Source organism: Heterodontus francisci, chromosome 2 (assembly GCF_036365525.1).
Source record: "Heterodontus francisci isolate sHetFra1 chromosome 2, sHetFra1.hap1, whole genome shotgun sequence".
Classification (NCBI taxonomy): Eukaryota; Metazoa; Chordata; class Chondrichthyes; order Heterodontiformes; family Heterodontidae; genus Heterodontus; species Heterodontus francisci.
This window is the reverse complement of record NC_090372.1, coordinates 152283093-152302677: the sequence shown is the minus strand read 5'-3', so window position 1 is coordinate 152302677 and position 19585 is coordinate 152283093. Positions and strand designations below refer to the sequence as shown.

Sequence of the window (19585 nt, the reverse complement as noted above, 5' to 3'; positions counted from 1 at the left end):
ATGCAGGGAGGAATACGAGGAAGAACTTTTTTATGCAGCGGGTGGAAATGACCTGAAACTCGCTGCCCACAAGGGTGATGGAAGTGGAGACAATGATTTCAAAAGGAAATAGATGGCCATTTTAAGGAAATGAACTTGCAGGGCTAAGGGGAGTGAGAGGGGGAGTGGGACTCACGCAATTGCTCCGTAGAGAGGTGGCATTGAATCAATGAGCTGAAGACCTCCTTCTGTGGCATAAATGACTCTATGACTGTAATGCTTTTTTTTATTCGTTCATGGGATGTGGACGTAGCTGGCTAGGCCAGCATTTATTGCCCATCCCTAATTGCCCTTGGGAAGGTGGTGGTGAGCTGCCTTCTTGAACCGCTGCAGTCCATGTGAGGTAGGTATACCCACAGTGCTGTTAGGAAGGTTTTGACCCAGCAACAGTGAAGGAAGGGCAATAGAGTTCCAAGTCAGGATGATGTATGGCTTGGAGGGGAATTTGCAGGTGGTAGTGTTCCCATGCATTTGCTGCCCTTGTGCTAGGTGGTAGAGGTTGCAGGTTTGGAAGGTGCTGTCTAAGCAGCCTTGGTGAGTTGCTGCAGTGCATCTTGTAGATGGTACACACTGCTGCCACTGTGTGTCGGTGGTAGAGGGAGTGAATGTTTGTGGATGGGGTGCCAATCATGCGGCTGCTTTGTCCTGGATTGTGTCAAGCCTCTTGACTGTTGTTGGAACTGCACCCATCCAGGCAAGTGGAGAGTATTCCATCACACTCCTGACTTGTGCCTTGTAGATGGTGGACAGGCTTTGGGGAGTCAGGAGGTGAGTTACTCGCCGCAGGATTCCTAGCTTCTGACCTGCTCTTGTAGACACGGTATTTATATGGCTACTCCAGTTCAGTTTCTGGTCAATGGTAGCCCTTAGGATGTTGACGGTGGGGGCTTCAGCGATGGTAATGCCATTGAATATCAAGGGAGTTGGTTCGATTCTCTCTTGTTGGAGATGGTCATTGCCTGGCACTTGTGTGGCACGAATGTTACTTGCCACTTATCAGGCCAAGCCTAGATATTGTCCAGGTCTTGCTGCATTTCTACACGGACCGCTTCAGTATCTGAGGAGTAGTGAATGGTGCTGAGCATTGTGCAATCATCAGCAAACATCCCCACTTCTGACCTTATGAATGAAGGAAGGTCATTGATGAAGCAGCTGAAGATGGTTGGGCCTAGGATATTACCCTGAGGAACTCCTGCAGTGATGTCCTGGAGCTGAGATGATTGACCTCCAACAACCACAATCATCTTCCTTTGTGCTAGGTATGTCTCCAACCAGTGGAGAGTTTTCCCCCTGATTCCCATTTACTCCCATTTTGCTAGGGCTCCTTGAAGCCATACTCAGTCAAATGCTGCCTTGATGTCAAGGGCAGTCACTCTCACCTCACCTCTTGAGTTCAGCTCTTTTGTCCATGTTTGAACCAAGGCTGTAATGAGGTCAGGAGCTGAGTGGCCTTGACAGAACCCAAACGGAGCATCACTGAGCAGGTTATTGCTAAGCAAGTGCCGCTTGATAGCACAGTCGATGACACCTTCCATCACTTTACTGATGTTTGAGAGTAGACTGATGGGGCAGTAATTGGCCGGGTTGGACTTGTCCTGCTTTTTGTGTACAGGACACACCTGGGCAATTTTTCACATTGCCGGGTAGATGGCAGTGTTGTAGCTGTACTGGAACAGCTTGGCTCGGGGCGCGGCAAGTTCTGGAGTATAGGTCTTCAGTACTATTGCCGGAATATTGTCAGGGCCCATTATCCAGTGCCTTCAGTCGTTTCTTGATAACACCCGAAGTGAATTGAATTGGCTGGTCTGGCATCTGTGCTGCTGGGGACCTCAGGAGGAGGCCAAGATGGATCATCAACTCAGCACTTCTCGCTAAAGATTGTTGCAAATGCTTCAGCCTTATCTTTTGCACTGATGTGCTGGGCTCCCCCATCATTGAGGATGTACAATATGTGGTCGCCAATTTGCACACAGCAAGCTCCCGCAAACAACAACACAATAATGACCAGATAATCTGTTTGTGATGTTGATTGAGGGATAAATATTGACCAAGACACCAGGTATAACTCTCCTTCTCATCTTTACATAACGCCATGGAGCCTTTTACATCCACTTAAGAGGGCAGATGTGGCCTCGGTTTAACATCTCATCCAACAGTGCAGCACTCCCACAGTACTGCACTGGAGTGTCAGCCTTGATTTTTGTGCTTAAGTCCTGGAGTGAGCCTTGAATCCAGAACCTTGTGACTCAGAGACAAGAGTGCTACCAACTGAGCCAAAGCTGACACACAATGGTCCACCGGCGGCCAACATGCAAAAAGTAAGTTCTTTAAAAAAAACTTACCTGAATCAGAGCCAGTGAGACCAGGTGTGCTCCTCCTGGTTAAACAGCAGTCCCATAGACCATTGTCGGCCACCTCCTGAGTGCACCTTCACCTCAAACACCAACCCCCACCAGGATCTATCTGAAAGCTGCAGTAATCATGATTTGAAGTCCTCTTTGGAAGCAAGCTGCCTGGGGATGTTTAGCAGTCACCACAGCTCACTGGTCTCAGGTAAACATCAGATGTGCTTTTAAACCCGAGCTGTCCCAATGTAGTGATCGCCTCACCTAGTTCGCACAGGTGGACAATTTCAAGGCCATTGTGTTCATTTATGTGAGAAACAGATTTTGATGTTTGCATTAGAGATTTCTGAAATAAAAACAGAAACTGCTGGAAATACTCAGCAGGTCAGGCAATAACATTTCAGGTCAATGACCTTTCATCAGAACTGGAAAAAGCCAGAGATGTAACAGGTTTTAAGCAAATACAGAGGTTGGGAAAGGGGGAATGCAGAGGAAAGAAGAAAAGGGGAGGTCTGTGATAGGGTGGAAGGTAGGAAAGAATAAATGACAAAAGGGATGTTGGTGCTGGCAAAAGGAGATGGTGATGGAACAAGTAAAGAACCAAAAAGGGCCCCAAATACTCCTTCCAGGTGAAACAGCTGTACTAGTCCTTCTTTCACTTTTGTACACTGTGCTCACTGCTCACAATATGATCTCCTCTCCAGCCTTCTGGACTCAACATTGAGTTCAACAATTTCAGATCACAACCACTGCTCCCATTTTTTGGACAGCAGCCGTTGGTAATGATATTGCTATGCCATTTACTCCTACTCAAGACCCATCTTTTCTTTCTTTACTTGTCCCATTTCCATCTTCTTTCACTGTCATCCATTTGTCATTTAATCTCTTCTGCCTTCCTTTTCGTTCTTTCCTCCCCTGCCCCCTTACCCTGCCTCTGTACTTGCTTAAACCATGACTAAATTTTCCCACTTCTGATTCTCAGTTTCAGGTCTGCTAGGGCCACTCAGCTCCAGAACTCATTATAGCCTTGGTTCAAACATGGACAAAAGAGTTGAATTCAGAGTTGAGGTGTGAGTGACATCAATGCAGCATTTGACTGAGTGTGGCATCAAGGAGCCCGAGCAAAATTGAAGTCAATGGGAATTGGGGGAAAACTCTCCACTGGCCGGAGTCATACCTAGCACAAAGGAAGATGGTTGTGGTTGTTGGAGGCCAATCATCTCAGCCCCAGGACATCATTGCAGAAGTCCCACAGGGCGGTGTCCTAGGCTCAACCATCTTCAGATGTTTCATCAATGACCTTCCCTCCAATTTTAGGTCAGAACTGGGGATGTTCACTGAAGATTGCACAATGTTCAGTACCATTCACATCTCCTCAGATGCTGAAGCAGTCCATGTCTGCAGGCAGAAAGACCTCGTCAACATTCAGGCTTGGGCTGATAGGTTGCAAGTAACATTCGCGCACGAGTGCCAGGAAGTGACCATCTCCAACAAGAGAGAATCTAACCATCTCCCCTTGACATTCAATGGCATTACCATCACTGAATCGCCCACCATCAACATCTTTGGGGTTACCATTGACCAGAAGCCTAACTGGAGCAGACACATAAATGCTGTGGCTACAAGAGCAGGTCAGAGTCTAGGAATTCTGCGATGAGTAACTCACCTCCTGATTCCCCAAAGCCTGTCCACCATCTGCAAGGCACAAGTCAGGAGTGTGATAGAATGCTCCCCACTTGACTGGATGGGTGGAGCTCCATCAACACTCAAGAAGCTTGACACCATCCAGGACAAGACAGCCACCTGATTGGCACCCCATCATTCAACATTCACTCCCTCCACCACTGGCGCACAGTGGCAGCAGTGTGTACCATCTACAAGACGCACTGCAGCAACTCACTGAGGCTCCTTCGACAGCACCTTCCAAACCAACAATCTCTACCACTTAGAAAGACAAGGGCAGCAGATGCATGGGGACACCACAATGTGCAAGTTTCCCTCAAAGCCACACACCATCCTGACTTGGATCTGTATCACTGTTCCTTCACTATCACGGGGTCAAAATCCTAGAACTTCCTCCTTAACAACACTGTGGCTGTTCCTACACCACATGGACTGCAGCGGTTCGATTCGTCGGTTCGGCATCACCTTCACAAGGGCAATTAGGGATGGACAATAAATGTTGGCCTTGCCAGTGAAGTTTACATCCCAAGAATGAATAAAAAAACACAAAACGTTAAATCTGAGCAGGATTTTCCTTCCGGGGTGGGAAAAGAAAGTTGGGACTGTAAAACTCGCCCTCAGAGGAAACATCCACCAACCTCAATTTTGACGGGAGCGCCCCTTTAATTGGCCCGGAGACAGGTTTGGCTGACAATTAGCAGCTGCGGGGGTGGGAATGTTCAAGTCCAGGCCCAATTTAAACAGATCACAGCAGCCATTACTGTGGCTGCCCTTTCACTGCTTTACCTTCAGTTTGAATAATGACTCAAGAGAGGCAGAGGCCTGGAACCCAGGGCAAGGCAGCCCCTCAATTCGCAGATGCAGACGTTCTGGTCCTCCTCGAGGCCTTAAGGGAGAGGAGGGAGTTTCGCTTCCCAGAGCATGGCAGGAGGAGGCCACCCATCCATACTAAGCAGGCCTGGATGGAGATAGCTGACGCAGTCAGCAGAAGGAGTGTGGTGTGATAAAACTGGGTGCAGTGTAGGAAGAGGTTCAATGACCGAATACACTCTGGCAAGGTGAGTGCAACCCCCAACCTTCAGGAGAGGCCGTTGAGTATTCACCCTCCAGCGGACACTCCAGCTGAGGAGCCTCAGGACATATGCTGCTCCTGAACATGAGAGGAATGTGGGCCCAGGGCACTTACTCACCCCTCAGAATGGCTCAGAGCCATAGTGCTGCTGAGGACCTGCCAGCACTGAAACATGCAGCTTCTGATGAATAGAAGCAGCTGACCTTGGCCATAAGAGGCCAGCCGTGCCTTATCGCGCTCTGTTTTGTCTTTGCAGGAGAAATGGGCTCATAATGCCTGTAAGAGGGCCCAGATGGGAGGAGGGCTTCCCTTCCTTCATGTCATCACCACCAAGGAAGAGGGATCCATGAACATCGCCAAGTGTGCAGACCATGAGAAAGTCGGGCAGGGTGAAATGGGCATTCGTGGTGCAGAAGATGATGAGTGAATGCAATGTGTTTATTATTTACCCCATCTGACAGCATAACAAAGACTGAGTTGTATTGAGAAGCCCCAGCACTGCAGAGGCTTCTGCTCTCCAAGGCTAGTTCTTGTGATCGCTTCCTGTGTCTCTCACAGGTGCAGACATTGAGGCAATAGACCAACTCCCTCACCATCTCTAGGCCAATCGCAGCCACAGCTCGGAAAAGCACCGTCACACCTTACAAGCACATCCTCCATCAGCACCAATACAATCACCTCAGTGGGTCTTTACACACAGTTAGGTCAGGGGGCACAGGACGATGAGCATGGCACTGGTGTGCAGGAGGAGGTGCCAGCAGCAGAGGCAGCTGTGGGCAGTCCCTCAGAGAATGGAGGACAGACACAGCTCATGGCACAGTTGCAGGGCCTCAGGAATCACAGGAAAGGAGGCTCTAACTAGATGATCTTCAGAAGCCCAGTGGCCTACTCAAAGGTGATCCTTGTGTGCACAGGACTTTGGTGTATCACCTCTGTGCCTCTGTCTCTGTCTCTAGTAGAGGGAGGAGTAGCCATCTCTTCAAGGGATATCCCTTCATCTCCTAGAATCCATCCACAGATGTTGGGGGTGAAGATCTGTGGCAGCCTGGACTGGTAGACGATGAAGGAGTCATGGCAGCTGCTAAGAATAGGGCACACACGTGGGAGGAAGCTACTGTTGTGGTCACAGACCAGATGAACATTGAGGGAGTGGAAGCCCTTCCTGTTGATGATTCTGACTGACCAGTCACTGGGTGCCTTGATGGGCACATGAGTGCAATCGATGATGCCCTGCACCTGAGGGAGTCCAGCTATGGCGGCAAAACCCACTCTGCCCTCTGTGCTTGTGAGGTCACATCTGTCTGGAATGGAAAATTCAGCCCTCTGTTTTTCTCTCTCCACAGATGCTGCCTGATCCTCCGCGTAGGATCTACCGCCAAAGTATTTTCTGTTTTTATTTCAGAGATCCACATTTAGGGAATCAGTGACCTGCGAGATGCAGTGGTGTGCAACCATTCGCAAGATGCAGTGCAGGGGGTCATCGCCCTTCCCCCTGCAGGAGAAGGCTGCAGCTGGCAATGGGATCACGACTCTCAGATTTTGGGTCCAGTGGCGATGAGGAGCAACACCCTCCACCGGAAGGGCACAGCCTCGGGGATCAGGAGGCGCCAAAAGCGAAAAAGTTCACGGCCACATAGACTTTGAAAGCTACTGGCAAGGCATGGTGAGCAGTGCTGTGAGGTGTGAGGTCTTCAGAGAAGCAGGCACAGATCTCCATGACCATCTGCCTGGAAAGTCAGATTCTCGTGAGACACTGGTTTCCCGTCATCTCAAGGTAGCTCCGTCTTCGGTGGTAGATCCTATGGGGAGGGCATGGCCTCTGTTTACTTCTTGCCCTCTATCCCTCTCCTCTGTCCTCCTGATGCCCGGGGCTCACCTAATTCCCTGGGGATTCCATCACTGGCTCCCCGCTGTCTGTCCACCTCCATTCACCTGGTTTGCCCCATTTCGCGCGTGCAGCCCGTGTGCCCCTGTCAAAATCACAGCATGCCCCTTAATGAGCTCTCAATAATCCGCAGCCTGTCTCCATTCTCACCCTTGGTGCGACCTGAAATTTCAGCCCTCTGTTTCTCTCTCCACAAATGCCTCCTGATCTGCTGAATATTTCCAGTATTTTCTGTTTTTATTTCAGAGGTCCAGCATCCACAGTATCTTGTTTTTAAAAGCTATTTTCTGTGAGGGTACTTCAATAAGGGAGAGTGGGGGGGGGGGCTGGGAATGAGTAGGAGATGCAAATGAAGTTATTATCAGTGAGCTATTTCTTTAGACTTTTTAAAACAGTAAAGTGTTTACAGAGTAGTATACAGCTACAAGCTTTCTCATATCCTATGCTTGCTTTTGATATTTCCATAATACCAGATTTCAAAAAGTTGTTTTTGGAGAACAAAGGTTTCATTCACATAGTTAATTTTCATGTCTTTGAAGTAGCTCAAAAGGCTTCGCATACAATAATTGCTTTGATGCACAGTCACTGTTATGTTAGGCAAACATGACAGCTACCTGGCATAAAACAAAACTCCACAAACAGCAATGAATTACATGAGATGTATTACACACCCCCAGCTTATACACACTACTGAGTCAGCGGCGCTTGAGATGGCTTGGCCATGTGAGCCGCATGGAAGATGGCAGGATCCCCAAAGACACATTGTACAGCGAGCTCGCCACTGGTATCAGACCCACCGGCCGTCCATGTCTCCGTTATAAAGACGTCTGCAAACGCGACATGAAATCGTGTGACATTGATCACAAGTCGTGGGAGTCAGTTGCCAGCATTCGCCAGAGCTGGCGGGCAGCCATAAAGACAGGGCTAAATTGTGGCAAGTTATGATACTTGTTGAGGAATAAATACTGGCCAAGATATATTGAAATGGTCTGTTGATCTTAATAAAAGCTAAAAGCAATGACTGCATATAGACCTGTTCTTCATTATTTTAAATCAATGACATTGTCTAATATTTGTATTTTAAATTTGATCTAATTATAAGATATAGGCCTGGTGTTTCCGCTCGATTGCGCTGGTTTTCTTTGACCCAATTCAGCCAAAATTGGCAGAACAGGGACAAAAGACACAGAATTTTAAGCGCAATTTGTGCTCAGTGCAGTTTGCGTTTCTGTGATCCTTTGCACTAGTTTTAGAAACATTGTGCTGAGAAAAGGCCCTGCCCACAAAATTGGCCAAGCCCCTAGGTTGAATTAATTACCATAGGAGTTTCCACTAATTGCGCTCATTTGCAGGCCTTCAGGGAGGCTTTAATAATTAAGCTGATTCTTTTGGGTGCAAGAACACAAAAGGGTATGTTTTAAAAGCTTTTATATATGATTTTTGTTTTGATTTTCTAAGAAACTAACTAACATATGACATATTATTAGAAAGGGGATTAGAAAGGGCATCAGGTGGCAGGACTATATCTCCAACACAGAAGTCCTTGAAGCGGCCAACATCCCCAGCTTATACACACTACTGAGTCAGCGGCGCTTGAGATGGCTTGGCCATGTGAGCCGCATGGAAGATGGCAGGATCCCCAAAGACACATTGTACAGCGAGCTCGCCACTGGTATCAGACCCACCGGCCGTCCATGTCTCCGTTATAAAGACGTCTGCAAACGCGACATGAAATCGTGTGACATTGATCACAAGTCGTGGGAGTCAGTTGCCAGCATTCGCCAGAGCTGGCGGGCAGCCATAAAGACAGGGCTAAATTGTGGCGAGTCGAAGAGACTTAGTAGTTGGCAGGAAAAAAGACAGAGGCGCAAGGGGAGAGCCAACTGTGCAACAGCCCCAACAAACAAATTTCTCTGCAGCACCTGTGGAAGAGCCTGTCACTCCAGAATTGGCCTTTATAGCCACTCCAGGCGCTGCTTCACAAACCACTGACCACCTCCAGGCGCGTATCCATTGTCTCTCGAGATAAGGAGGCCCAAAAGAATTATTAGAAAGTAGTTTTATATATATTTTTAAGGTATGTTAATGTCATTTAAAATTGGGTTACTCAGTTGATGATTAAATATCCTTATTTTTTGTGATGAAACTCTTTTCAGCTGTTTTAATCAAACTTCACCAAGTTAACACTTCGAAATATATGGAGGAAAATTTTTAAAGCAAAATTTTTTTTAAAAATAATACTTTTTAAACGCTGCCCAATTGCACTGGTTCATGGCATATTTTGCATCTGGTGATATGCCAATCAGTTTCAGCGGAAACTTGGGAGAAAAGAACTTTTCAAAATGGGTGCAATTTTGGGCGCAATTTGCGTCAGAATTGGCAGTTACGCCCAAAGTGGAAACCCTATGGCACAATAGACAAAAACTATTTTCCCAGACTTGCCTGCAATTCATTGTTCTTTTCTTTATTTTTAATCCAAATCTTGCCTTGTCCTTGTGGGTCAATAAGAAGTGGGTACCTGGTTGCCTTGGTTACTATGATACCATTCTGGATTGAGAGGTCATCATTTGGAAGTCCCTGGAGGTTCCATTCACCAATTGTAGCATTATCAACCAACATACTGATTAGGTTGATGTCCTGAAGGTTAAAAGAGATGAAAATTGTGAAAGGTACTGCAACTTAATGTTGCAATTGTTTTTCTCATGTCATGAATGATCTCATGTATGCTTGAAAACTAGAACCAAAATAAAACATTTTTGCAATAATCGTTACATCATAGAATTATCTATATTTCAAAAATGGCCATCTTCTGCCTACTCACCAACATACATTTTAAAAACAAAATAGAAATTTCTCCCTTTCATTGAGTTTCCAACATTTCATGTCTGAAAAGGTGAGCGATCTGTTGCCATACGTTGGCCAGTTTGTTCTGGAATCAGTTGTTCAGTAATGTGTGACAATGATTGGTGCGGCTTGCTGATTTCTTCTCTCTTGCTGCAGGAATGAATTGGGCTTATTTTCTCCCAAGTGATAAAACTGCAGCTGAGAATCCAACATGGAACATGGTTTTGGTACAAACCAATTGTTATGTTTTTGGATTCCTTTTACTCTAGATATTTTTGCGTTCTGTGCTACTCTTGTAGCTGACACTACCTCCCTATATCCCAGAGAATATCTCTACTTGCCCAGATTTCTAGATAAGATTCATAGCACGTTTGAGTAATGAACATAGAACTCTTTCAGATTATTTCAGTTACTGCTTCTGTACGTCTTTGTAATGCACCAGAATATCACAACAATAGCCTTTGTCTTGGGCTTTAATTGTTAAACACATTTATGAAGAGGTGACAGAATAATCAAATGGCACTACTAATAGAATATATATTTTACAGTAATTAAGCTCACTAGAAAGTAATAAATAATTCATGCCTGCCATGATAAACTATATGATGAATTTTCTTTAATTTTTCTTTTTCTCACCAATTATGTAAGCAGTGTTTTGCTTTTGTATGTGAGCTATCTAGCCTGACTAATACTTTTTAAAGATTACAGATAGTCTCACTGACTTGGAAAAGGTACAACTGACTTGTGAAACTGAGGAACTGAAAGAAATTAGTATTAGTAAAGTAGTAGTACTGGAAAAGTTAACTAAATTGAAGGTTGATAAATCCCCTGGACCAGATGAGCTACATCCCAGAGTGTTGAAGTAGGTGGATATGTATGTATTGGTGGTTATCTTTCAAAATTCTATAGATTCTGGGAAGGTTCCTGCAGACTGTAAAGTAGCAAATGTAACCCCACCATTTAAGAGGGGAGGGAGAGGAAGAATGGGGAACTACAGACCTGTTAGTTTGACATCTGTGGTAGGGAAAATGTTAGAATCTATTATAAAAGATGTGATAACTGGACACTTAGAAAATAATGGTAAAATTGGGCAGAGTCAACATGGATTTATGAACCTGGTTTGACAAACCTGCTTCAGTTTTTTGGGGATCTTACTTGAAGCATAGATAAAGGAGAACTAGTGGATGTGGTGTATTTGGATTTTCAGAAGGCTTTTGATCAGGTCCCACACAGGAGGCTAGTAAAGAAAATTAGAGCACATGGGATTGGGTGTAAAATACTAGTATAGATTGAGAATTGGTTAACAGACAGAAAGCAGGGAGTAGGAAAAAATGGGGTCATTCTCAAGATGGGAGGCTGTTACTAGTGGGGCACTGCAAAGATCAGTGCTAGGGCCACAGCTGTTCACAATTTATATGAATGATTTGGATGTGGGGACCAATTGTAATATTTCCAAATTTGCCGATGACACAAAACTAGGTGGGAATGTAAGTTGTGAGGAGGATGCAAGGAGGCTTCAATCGGACTTGAACAGGCTAAATGAATGGGCAAGAATATGGCAGATGGAATATAACGTCAATAAGTGTGAAGTGATCCACTTTGGTAGAAAAAACAGAAAGACAGAGTATTTCTTAAATGGTGAGAGGTTAGGAAGTGTTGGTGTCTAGAGGAACCTGGGTGTCCTTGTTCATGAGTCACTAAAAGCTAGCATGCAGGTGTAGCAAGCAATCAGGAAGGCAAATGGTATGTTGGCCTTCATTGCAAGGGGATTTGAGTACAGAAGTAATGTATTACTGCAATTATATAGTATTGTGCCTAATCCGCACTTACTCTTAAAGAATCCATGGAAGCTGATTAGTGAAAGGTATATCAATATTTTATTCACACACTGAATCATCAAGTACAAGCTTTCACTAACTTGCACAGTATACTACCCATCAAGACACGAGGTGATCAGTCTCGGACTTGCGGCTGCTGTTCTGTTCTCTGAGCCCTTGGCTCAGGGGTATTTTCTCGAGTGTTCTTCCCCAGGGATGTCATGCCTTCCCTAGTTTCAGTCAGGGGTTAAATCTTGTTTCCAAGACACCCCTCTTACTTACTCATAAGGGTCTGGTATAAGGACATAAAGATAATTCCTTATTTGGCTCAGTGAGAACCTGGTTTATTTCTTTACAGTTTCCCATTGTTTACTGTGAGTCTAATCGTATCTCGTGTCCATAGCGACGCCTTTATCTGTTATGTGCAAGGACACTGAGTCTGCTAGCATCTTTGCTGTTCTCCTTTCTACCCAACATAATCAAACATATTTCAAGAAATCTAACAAAGGATTCTACCCCTCATCATTGTGACCATTTACAGGACAGAAACTGGGGCTGAAAATAAACAAATTTGCAAAAGTACAACAGTCGGCCATTCAGTCCCTCAAGCCTGTTCTGCCATTCAATTAGATCATGGTTGATCTGTACCTCAACTCCATTTACCTGTGTTTGCTCCACATCCCTTATATTCTTACCTAAAAAAAAACTATCAATTTCAGTCTTAAAAGTTTCAATTGACCTAGTATTTACAGCCTTTTGGAGGAGAGAGTATCAGATTTTCACTACCCCTTGTGTGAAGAAGTGCTTCCTGAATTGTCTGGCTCTAATTTATCAATTCCTTCATTTAAAACACCTGTATTGGACCACCTTTAAACCTTCTATACTCAAGGGAATAAAAGCCAGGTTATGCAACCTGTCCTCATAATTTAACCTGTTAAGTCCGATATTGTTATGGGGAACTTGCTCCAAGGCAATATAGCTTCCCTGAGAAATGGTACCCAGAACTGAAAGCAGTACACGACATGAAGTCTGACCAAGGCTCTACAACAGAGACAGAACTTCCTTTTGTATTCCTGCCCCTTTGGAAATAAAGGTCAACATTCCATTAGCCTTTTCGATGCTTTTTGTACCTGTCCAGTGGCTTTTAGTGATTTGTGTAAATAGACACCTAAATCTCTTTGCTCCTCCACAGGGTTGGATTTTATGTCGGGTGGATAGGAACTGGCCACCGACGTAAAAGTCGGTGGTGACCGCGCTTCTGCCCAGCCCGGGGATCCAACCCGCATTTTATGGGTCCTCGGGCTTTAATTGTTCCGAGGTGGGACTTCCACCCACTTGAGGGAGGAAGTCCCGTCTCATTGAGCTGCCGGCCAATCATCGGGCCAGCAGCTCTTAGTCCCAGCAGTGGCACTGGGAGCTGTGGCCACTGCTGGGACTGCAGCCCAGTCGAGGACATGGAGCCAGGAGTCCAGGTAAGTTAGGGTTGCCTCGGCGGGCTAATTGGTCAAGTCCCGGTGAGACAAGGATGGTCGTTTGGGGGAAGGGGTGGATTGGGTCGTGGGAGTGGATGGGGAAGCGTGGGGGGTGGCCCTCAATCGGGCACCCTGTGCCCATTTGTCCGGGCACCCCCCACCCCACCCCCGGTGCATTGAGGTTTCACTGGGCAGCCTTTCACGTCTCCCGGATGCCCGCTTGCCAAGGGTAAAATCCCCGTGGAGGCAGGTGAAGGCCCTTAAGTGGTCTTTAAGTGGCCACTTAAGGAATTTGATTGCCCTGGAGAGGGCAGCCCATTTCTCGCAACCCCCCGACTCACATAAAGTGGGGCGGAGGCGGAAGCGGGTAAGGAAGGCCTCCCAGAGCCTCCTGCTCAATTTTACACAACCCCCCGCTACCATCCGGCTCGCTGGGGAGGCGTAAAATTCCGGCCACAGTTTCCACTTGATCCTAGTTTCTCACCATTAAAAAAAATACTCTGATTTGTCCTTCTTGGATCCAAAGCAAATGACCTCACACTTGCCCACAATGAAGTCCATTTGCCACAGTTTTTCTCACTCACTTAATCTATGTCCAGATATACAGCTCTCTATTCCCTGATCTTTGAAAAATATGACGAAAAGCTGAGGGCTCAGTACAAATTCATTTGCCAATCTGAATAAGTACCCTTTGCCCTAATTCTCTGTCTCCTAACTCTCAACCAATTTCAGCTCAAGATGCAAGATCACCTCCAATTCTGTAGCTTCTATTTTTGCTGTTAATGTCTTGTGTGGAAACTCAACAAATGCCTTTTGGAAGTCCAACTGACACTCATTATTCACCACGTTAGTGACCTCCTCAAAAAATTCAACTAGATTAGTCAGACATGACTTACTCTTTACAAATCCATGCTGACTCTCTCTGATCAGCTCACATTTGTTGCAAGCACTCTGCCCCTAATGACAGATTCTATTAACTTCTCTACAACTGATGTTAAACTGACAGGTCTGCGATTACCTGTTTTCTCTCTCCCACCCTTCTTAAATAATGGAAGGGCATTTGCAATTTTCCAATTCAACTGCACAATTCCCAAATCAAGAGATCTTTGTATAATTATGACGAATGCGTCTGCAATCTCCTCACTTCCTTTTAATTTCCTCGGGTTGAAATTATCAGGTCATGCAGACTTGTCTATTTCAAACCCCATTATTTTCTCTATTAGCATTTTTTAAACTTATACTAAATCCAAAAAGTTCCTCCCTTTTTTTTTTACTGCCTTTCTATCACTGGTATTTTAGCCTCTCCCTTTACTGTGAAGATAGATGCAAAGAACTCACTTAACACGTCTGCCATTTCCTTATTGTTGATTACAGCATTATCTGCATATATCTTTAATAGGCTCACATTTCCCTTCATCAATGTGCAAATCAGCCAACAAATTCAGGAGATTAAGAGATACACCATGAATCGTGAATGTCCAGAACTTGCTTATTGATTTACACCACTCCACGACTTGCTTTGCAAAAACGGCATCAAGAGCCTTCCCACCATTTTCAAGATTTACTGGATTTCCACATTAATTGTCCATTAAACTCGCCACAGTAAGTTAGTGCTGGAGATAAAGAACCTAAGTACTCTTTTAATGACATGATAATTTTTCATGCAATGTCAATCAACCTCTCTGGTCCAGAAGGAGAACAAGTTAAACTGTTAAGTCTCATTTCTACAAGTAGTAATTTCTTCTTACAGATTCTAAATAATATCAAATTTTTACTTTTCTTACTTTTCCTTTCTGTTTCTTTTTTCTTCCTCTGCCATGCAAACTTTCCCTCTCTTTATTTCCCTTTTGATATCTGACTGGACTCTAATTCACCCACTCTAGTTCACTCTCCTATGTAATTTGTCTGTTTCTTTCTCAATGCTTAAATCCCATTGGTTAAGGAGATACCCTGTTGGTCCTGCCATTCACTGACTTCCCAGATGCCCCGTTGCTCTGACCATGTCATTTTAGCTCAAACTTCCAGCAAGTTATGGCGCAAAAACTTTGATGGGTGCAGAGTAAAGCCTAACAGGGATATCCCGCTCTAGTAAGGTACCGACGAAATTACGAATTAGGAGCAGGAGTAGAGGATTAGGCCATTCAACACTTCGAGCCTGCTCCTAAAATTTGGTAAGATCATGGCTGATCTGAATGTGGCCTCAATCCACTTTCCTGGCTGGATTTGGCCCATGATCTAAATAATTGCAATTTCTTTCTTTGAGGGAAAGGGTATGGGAGAAAAATCAGATGACCGCGACTGTTTCATTCATACATATGTTTGCAATTTTTTGTTAAACTTCCCCACTGCTAAATTCTCTTGCTGGGCATAATAATAGGCTGCATTTAAAATGGGTTTTCTTTGCTATTACAGGTGTTAAGCTGTATCAACAGAGATATTTAATATTTGTTTCCTATCTATTTTAGAAGATTGCAGTGGGCTTCAATACAGGAATAATAAAATGAATTGAGCTCTGTTGCATGGGGATTTAATTACAAGCCTCCCTCCCTCTCCCACAACCCCTTCCCTACTCTTCCCTCCCTCTCCCCCTCCCCTCCATCTCCCTTCCTCCCTCTTCTTTCCTTTCCCCTCCTCCCTCTCTTCACCATCTCCCTCCCTCTCTGTCCCTAGAAACAATATTTTCAGCCTCATTAAAACATGAAAAAACAACTGTGCTTTGTAAAGCTCCATCAAGAAATATCGAAGAAATGTAAGATTTAGAAGTGCATTGGCCTTAGGAATTTGCAGTGCGCAAGCTAGAAATTACACAGACAAACAGAACAGTGGAAGACGGTACCAATAATAGAAATCATTCAGTGGGCACACAACAATCGCCGGATTTTTAGGCTCCCTCCCATCCCCGCCCAGGAACGAGCTGGAAGGCGGGGTGGGGGTGGGTGGAGGGCATAAAATCGAGTGGGAGCTGGGGGTGGGGGTGGGGCGTGGCGTTGTTCCCTTCGCCTACCTGCCCCTGCTGCGATTTTACCAGTGGCGGGTTAGGCGGAAAATGGCTTGCCCATGCCAGGCCAATTGAGGCCCTTAACTGGCCAATTAAGTGCTATTTAAGGGCCTCCTCCCGCCACCAGTGGTATATTACCAGTGGCTGCCGGTCAGCTCAGCACCTGAGGAGGCTGCCCAGTAATACCTGGAGGCCTCCTTTTGGGCTGGAAGGAGGCCTCCTGATCAGGCACCCTGTGCTCCACGGAGGGCCCTCCCAGAAGCACAGGTCACCCCTGCTAAAACCATCACCCTGCGCTAGACTCCAACCCCCGACCACCTCATCAGGGCTCAGCTGTTTGTCCCCGAGGCCTGAAACCCACTTATCTTTCTGAAGGGCGACATCCATCATCCTATTCTCGTTGGGTGCAGTCCCAGGAGTGGCCACCGCTCAAAGTGGCCACTGCTGGGACTGAACAGCTGCCGGCAATCTGATTGGCCAGCAGTTCTTGAAGGCAGGACTTCATGCCTTCGAGTGTGGAGGGCGCATCAGAGGCCCATTAAGAGCCTGGGCCACGCAAAATTGCTGCTTGGCTTCCAGGCCTGGTGGAGACAGGCTCTCCCCGAACTTCTTAGCCGATGGTCGGGGTCACCGCCTCAACGTAAAATTCCAGCCAATGTTTCTGAACAGTTTCAGTTACATAGAATTATAGAATGTACAGCACAAAAACAGGCAGAAATCAATAGATTTCTGAATACTAACGAGAGAATGGGGATAGTGGGGGAAACTGGCGTAGAGGTAGATGATCAGCCATGATCTGTTTGAATGGCGGAGCAGGCTCGACGGGCAGAATGGCCTACTTCTACTCCTATTTCCTATGATCCTAGATCACTTGGCCCAACTGGTCTATGCTGGTGTTTATGCTCCACATGAGCCTCCTCCCACCCTTCTTCATCTAACCCCATCAGCATAACCTTTGATGCCTTTCTCCCTCATGTGCTTATCTAGCCTCCTCTGACAAACATCAATGCTATTCACCTCCTTGCAGTATCAAGTTCAACATTCTAATCACTCTCTGGGTAAAGAAGTTCCCCCCGAATTCCCTATTGAATTTATTAATGACTATCTTATATTTATAGCCCCTATTTTGGGCTCCTCATCTTGCGCATTCACCTTTCAAAATGTCTATATTTATATGAATACTATTTTCAAAGCTATTCAAAACTTATTTTATTGTAGAATCTATGAGCCGATCATTTGTTCGTCATCATCTTTAATTCAACAAACTAGAACTCTTGTTTGCAAAAGCAGCCAGGATATTTTCAGATTCCCACATTTCACTCGACTACATAATGATATAATTTCAATAGCTAACCATCTAATAAAACTGAAAACTTCCCAAGGGTACAGGATGCTTAGGAAATCAGTTTTCTGCTGTTCTAACTTATCAATTGTTTCCATTTATTTCCCAACTTATCTCTTCACTCAGCTATTTCAGCAAAGTCCACAACTGTTTATCGGTCTTTCTAGTTGTCTTCTCATTCATTGTTCTCCCAGTTGACTTTCTTAGTTCTCTATTTTGCTCCCTCTATGGCTCTGAACAATTCTATTCTGATGCAATAACAAAGACAAGTTAGACAGAATACAAGAAAATATTACAAGAAACTGCACAGCAAAGTCAAACATGAGAGAAAAAATGACAAAGTACATGATGGGAAAGACACGAATGCAAAATGAAAAATAAGCAAAAGACTGACCAAAGATAAAAGTGCTTTTAAATCTGCTTGCACTTTTTCTCTTCATGTTCTGCTTCTATTTTCAGAAGAAACCACCCTACAGTTACAAATCAAATTATAAGGACAGCTCTTCAGAGATGGTTTACTTATTTTTTTTACAGCTCTCAGGCAGTATATGTGCTCAGGAATGAAACAGCCCAGCTCATCAGTGCCAAAAGCAATGAGTATCGTTAATCTTCCCCATTATTAGCCATTGCTATGAATCTTCTCCCATCATCTGCCAATGGGCCCATTCAACCTATTTGTTGGGAAAATTATTTGTTTCCCTGGCTCAGGGAATATTTTGAAACACTTAAGCATGCTACTATTTTGCATTATTCTACTCCTCAAAATGCACCTGTTTTTCTAAGTTATTAGAGATACAATGGGCTAGATTTTCAATTTGATGCCTGGGGGTATAAAATGGCATTGAAGATCAACCGTCCATAATGCAAGTTGCCCAATGTTTATTTCCATTGAAATCGATAGAAATGAAATCGGTTTGTTTCTACAATGGGCAGCCAATTCGCAACAGCAGTTTTATGCCCGAGTGGAAAATTGATAATCTACCCCATGCTTTCAACACGTCCACTTCAATTATTTGGTAAATGAATGCTAATGCATCCAGAAAATTAGTTTACTTAATTTGTTTTGAAAAATAGAAGAATACTTTCATTACTAGGGATGGGCAATAAATGCTTGTCTAGCCAGCGATGCCCACATCCCATGAGCGAATAAAAAAATACTAAAAGTTGACTTACATCACTATATGGAATTTTGTTGCTGCTCATTTCCTCCTTCCACATTTGGAGCAGAAGGTTCCTGTATTCTTGGTTAAATGGGCCAGCGTAGGAGAGGAATCCGGTAGCTAGCAATACATCACCCACTAATCGAATTATCTGATCCTGGAAATGTTGACTGCTTTCTGTCCACCGAATCTGAGGTATTTTTAAAGAAAAGAATATCAAATGGTTTCACTGAATTGTTTTTAATTTATTTACATATTTAGCTCCCAAGCTTTTTTCTACTGTTTCAATTCTGTTTACCACTAGTACCAGCATTGACAAATGTCTCTTTACTTCAGTAAATGTCAATGTTTCATACAGGTTTCTGAAACAGTTGGAGATATTGGAGAGGATTTTACCTGACATTAGGTTTTCAATGGGGAACCATTGGTTTTGGTCAGTTTCTCCCCAGCCCAAGGCAGCATGAGGCCATAGCAATTTTAATTGCTGGGCCTCATTAACATGCTGTCAGTCATGATATCCCAGTATCTGGGAGAGAGCTGCAAGAGATTGGATGATGTTCCGAACTACTGGAGGAAAGCTCAAGTATCTACATAATCATCCAAACCTTCAGATTGTATTGCAGCTACTGAAATGAGCCAAATACATTTTTTTTAAATTATGATAATAGTTTGACTTAGCTACTTGGGGCCTTTTTATTCAAGTTTGCAGGCGAGAAATTGGGATCACTTGAGTTTATTTTTTGGGGCACGAAAAGTGCCTTTAGAGCTCCCAGATGGCATCTGTGATGCATGCTCATACTAGTGGAGCGAATTGCGCTGGACGCAATATTGGCAAGGGCATTAGTGCAGGCAGAGTGAACGGCTGCTGGAAGTATGCAGAGCAGACAATGAATTACTTATAGGTTAGTTGCTGGTTGATTTATTCTGG

The 19585-nt window shown here is 44.7% G+C and overlaps 1 protein-coding gene across 2 annotated transcripts in view; it reads right to left on the bottom strand.

Moving 5' to 3' along the window:
- The window catches only part of dnah5l (dynein, axonemal, heavy chain 5 like), a 472330-nt gene that overhangs the window by 136158 nt on the left and 316587 nt on the right, over positions 1 to 19585 (bottom strand). For both annotated transcript variants that reach the window (XM_068012046.1, XM_068012056.1), the window contains 2 exons: positions 18671 to 18847; positions 9467 to 9661 (listed from right to left, as the gene is read on the bottom strand). In XM_068012046.1, coding sequence (XP_067868147.1) covers positions 9467 to 9661; positions 18671 to 18847 — 372 coding nt within the window. The remainder of the gene's footprint in view (positions 1 to 9466; positions 9662 to 18670; positions 18848 to 19585) is intronic.